We start from the raw sequence: 4,394 nt of genomic DNA on the forward strand, positions 1-4,394 counted from the left end.
AGCAAACACACACAATCATACACACCTGCTGGCTTAGCCAGCAGTGATCAATCAATGCACGTCAAGCCTACAGATGGGCACATTCAACGTACTTCGGCACAGCGGACTTCAGTGCATCGCTCGCCTTCGACGCAAAGCGCTTCTCGAAGCTCTCCTGGAACATCACAACCAACTCCTTCGCCGTATGATTGAACGCCTTTACGTCCTTCCATGCCTTGCGCGGGTCCAGCAGGTGCGACGGCACGCGCGCGCACTTCTTCGGAATGTGCAGCCCCCAGCCCGGGTACACGATGTACTCCTCCTTGTCCAGGCTGCCGTCGTGAATTGCATCGATCACGGCGCGCGTCACCTTCAGCGGCATCCGCTTCGCGCCGCGGTCCGCACGCCCGCCGGCGTAGCCGGTGTTCAGCAACCACACCCGCGCATTGTGCTCCGTCATCTTCTTCGCCAGCTGCTCACCGTAGAACGTCGCGTGGCGCACAAGGAACGGGCCGGCGAAGCACGCCGAGAAGACCGGCTTCGCCACCGGCAGGTTTCCCGCCTCCACCCCGGGCACGTTCGCCGTGTACCCCATGATGAACCAAAACATCGCCTGCTCCGGCGTCAGCCGCGCAACCGGCGGCATCACGCCGAACGCGTCATTCGTCAGGAAGATCACGTTGCGCGGGTGCCCGGCAACCGCGTGGGTCAGCGCGCCGGGGATGTGCTCCAGTGGGTACGCGACGCGCGTGTTCTTGCAGATCGACTCGTCGTTGAAGTCGATTTCGTGCGTCTTGTCTAGTCTGCAGTTCTCCGCCACCGCGCCGAACCTCACCGCGTTGTAGATCTCCTCCTCCGTCTTCGGGTTCAGCCCGATCGCCTTTGCGTAGCAGCCGCCCTCGATGTTGAACACGCCGCGGTCCGTCCACACGTGCTCGTCGTCGCCGATCAGCATCCGGTTCGGGTCCGCGGACAGCGTCGTCTTGCCCGTCCCGCTCAGCCCAAAGAACACGGTCACGTCGCCCTTCTTGCCGACGTTCGCGGACGCGTGCATGCACAGGTGGCCCTGGCGCGGCATCAGCTCGAACATCACCGTCAGTATGCCCTTCTTCATCTCGCCGGCGTACTCCGTGCCGAGGATCACCTCCTCCTGCGTCTTGAAGTTCAGCGACACGGACGTCTTCGACGTGATCCCGGGCACAGACGGGTCTGCCGGGCACTCGCCGGCGTTGTAGATCGTGTACTCCGGCTCGCCAAAGCTCTCCAGCTCCTTCTGCGTCGGGCGGATCAGCATGTTGTACATGAACAGCGCGTGGTACGGTCGGGCCGTGATCACGCGCACCTTCAGGCGATAGCGCTCGTCGTGCCCGGCGAAGCAGTCCACGACAAACATGTGCTCGCGTGAGTTCAGGAAGTCAATCGCGTGCTTCTTCGCCTTCGCGAACGACTCCTCACTCAGCTTCATGTTCACGCTGCCCCAGTCCACGTTGCTGCGCACGTCATCCGTGTCCACCACACGCTTGTCGCGCGGAGATCGGCCGGTCTTCGCGTACGACAGCACGCACAGCGTGCCGCGCGCGCTCAGCACTGTGTCCTTCTCAAGCTTCAGCGCCCACTGCACCAGCTCGGGGACGGTGAGGTTGCGGTGAATGATCGGAGCCATGGTCGACGTCTTGGTGGAGGGCAAGGATGGTTAGGGGTGGGGGTATTTGGATAGGGGGGTGCTATTTAGATATACGCCCGCTACAGTTATGGTGCAAGTGCGCAACGAAGAGGGAGCGAATAAGAAAAAGAGAGATCAGCAAGAGAAGCAAAAGGAAGAACGCAAAGCCTGCGAGACGGAGATGGCTTGAAACTGAAAGTGGCGGTGTGTAGGTGGGTGTCCGTGTGTGGAGCGTCGGAGGGAGGGAGTTGCAGCGACGAGGACAGAGATGACAGGTGAAAAATAAAAAAATGCAAGAGGGCAATGAAAGCAAAGAGAGGAAATGTTTTGTGGGGGGGGGGGGGTGGCAGTGGGGAGCACTGTGTACGTGAAGGGCTGAATGCAGCGTTGCTTCGGAATGCCGTGTGTTTACAACCCGGCATTGTGGTTGCAGATTTTGTTTCGTGTGTGTGTGTGTGTATATGTAGGTGGATGAGTGGTGCAGGTGATGGATGTACACATTGACGTGTGCAGGAGTGAATGTGAGCGGGGGGGGGGGCATTGTGAAGGATATTTTTTAGTATGTCAGGCAAATGCAAAGTCAAGTTGTGAGGTGTGGTGTCGAGCCGCGGGTAGGGAAAGGGAAGGAGAGCGAAGGAGGGGTGGGGATGGGCTACGCAACAAGGGGGTACGTAATAGGCAGAGTCCCTACAGAGCACACCGAAAGACGCACTTCCGAGGAAGAACGAGGAAAAGGAAAGGTGGTACTTCATTATCATCGCCACTGAGCCAGAAGGCCCACCTTCCCCATATACACGAAACACAATGTCGACTGAGCTGAAAGAAATAAAATCATCTTGCGCTTCCATCAACTGCCTCACTGAGCGCACAATGGAGGGAAGTGCGTCAGGAGCATGTACAAACTCAGTAGACCACATGAAACCCAACACAACTCGTCCCCTTACTCCCGACTCTCCTTTCGGAGCTTAGGCGCGCTGTCGACTACTATCGTAGTTTTTTCGTGCTTCCATAGGTGTGTTTGCTTGGTGATTAGTTGAGCTTTCCGATGCCCCTCCCCGTCCACCATAAGCACCACCCCATACCTCATCCCTTCTACACCTTACTACATGCACAGACTTTTGCCTGAATGCTTGATTGCATGGGCGTGTGTGTGTGTGTGTGTCTGTGTGAGTGGGTGTGGGTGTGATGGTTTGCATATTTCCATAACCCGCCCTCCCTTCCTCTCTTTTCTTGGAAGAAAAGGAGAGAGGGGGGAGGAGGGGGAGGGGGAAGGCTCTTTTGTGCTCCAACGCTTCTTTGGGCTTGTGTGCGCCTGAAGATGAACACGGCGCTTTCCTCACGTGTGGCGTCGTGCCCCTCTCCTTCTCTCAGTGCTTCGAATGGGATCTGCCCTGCTTGGCGTCTCTCATCCTTTGCCCTTCACGTCTCCCCCCCCCCTCCCCCTCTGCTGTGCCTGCTGCAGAGGGGGGGAGACGAGGCAGGGTGAGGAGGGGTTTGCAATCGTTGCAGGAAACCGCACCACCAGCGCGAGAGTGCTCAGCAAGAGGAAGTAGAGAGAGTGAGAGAGGGGAAGACAGAGGGACACACGAGCCGACGACAGCCAACACGACGCAATCACACAAAGAAAGAGAGAGAGAGAGCAAAATCCGTGAAACACGAACAAACAAACAAAAAGGGGAACTACGCAGAGAGGCGAAAGCAAAAGTCCGAAGAGAAGGCCTTGTGCGAAAAAAAAATAAAAGTAAAAAAAAAATAAATAAAACGTTTTGAAGGTGCGCCTTTTCCTGGCAGTGTTGGCCACCGATGAAAAGGCACGCACAACGGGCATATCCGCTAAAAGACGGTAAAAGGCAAAGCGTGCCACGATCAAGCGCACGCAGGACCAAAACAAACACAAAAAAAAAACAGCTAAAAGGGGAAGGGGGTGGACGCAGCCGCTGTCGCACGGGACTCCCACACTGAAGTCCAGAGTCCCTCCTCACCGCCGATCCCATTCTGCCGTCGGTGGTGTCACCAGTAAGAACTTCGGCGTTTCCAAACAGGAGCGCTGAATCGCTGCTAGTATACCGCAAGCAATCATCTTTTCCACAGTGTGCGCAGGAAAAACTACGCGATCCTCGCTTACCGCGCAAGTCGTTCTTGCCAGCAAACACACACAATCATACACACCTGCTGGCTTAGCCAGCAGTGATCAATCAATGCACGTCAAGCCTACAGATGGGCACATTCAACGTACTTCGGCACAGCGGACTTCAGTGCATCGCTCGCCTTCGACGCAAAGCGCTTCTCGAAGCTCTCCTGGAACATCACAACCAACTCCTTCGCCGTATGATTGAACGCCTTTACGTCCTTCCATGCCTTGCGCGGGTCCAGCAGGTGCGACGGCACGCGCGCGCACTTCTTCGGAATGTGCAGCCCCCAGCCCGGGTACACGATGTACTCCTCCTTGTCCAGGCTGCCGTCGTGAATTGCATCGATCACGGCGCGCGTCAACTTCAGCGGCATCCGCTTCGCGCCGCGGTCCCGACGCCCGCCGGGGTAACCGGGGTTCAACAACCACACCCCCCCAATGGGCTCCGTCATCTTTTTCGCCAGGTGGTCACCGTAAAAAGGCGCGTGGGCCAAAAGAAACGGCCGCGAAACACCCCAAAAAACCGGGTTTCCCACCGGAAGGTTTCCCCCCTCAACCCCGGGCCTTTCCCGTGGTCCCCCTTAAAAAAAACTGCGTCGAGGCCATCAAGCGGCGCTGTTT

The 4,394-nt window shown here is 57.4% G+C and overlaps 2 protein-coding genes across 2 annotated transcripts; both read right to left on the reverse strand.

Moving 5' to 3' along the window:
- Positions 1–67: 67 nt before the first annotated feature.
- LBRM_27_1920 (putative glycosomal phosphoenolpyruvate carboxykinase) lies at positions 68–1,642 on the reverse strand (the record flags this gene model as incomplete). The annotated part of the gene is made up of 1 exon (XM_001565896.1): positions 68–1,642. One exon carries the CDS (start codon positions 1,640–1,642, stop codon positions 68–70), a length of 1,575 nt encoding a protein of 524 aa, XP_001565946.1.
- Positions 1,643–3,853: 2,211 nt separating this feature from the next.
- LBRM_27_1930 (putative glycosomal phosphoenolpyruvate carboxykinase) lies at positions 3,854–4,225 on the reverse strand (the record flags this gene model as incomplete). Its single annotated transcript, XM_001565897.1, has 1 exon — positions 3,854–4,225. The coding sequence occupies one exon, from the start codon at positions 4,223–4,225 to the stop codon at positions 3,854–3,856; it is 372 nt and encodes a 123-aa protein (XP_001565947.1).
- Positions 4,226–4,394: the final 169 nt, after the last annotated feature.

This window comes from Leishmania braziliensis, chromosome 27 (genome assembly GCF_000002845.2).
Source record: "Leishmania braziliensis MHOM/BR/75/M2904 complete genome, chromosome 27".
Taxonomy (NCBI): domain Eukaryota; phylum Euglenozoa; class Kinetoplastea; order Trypanosomatida; family Trypanosomatidae; genus Leishmania; species Leishmania braziliensis.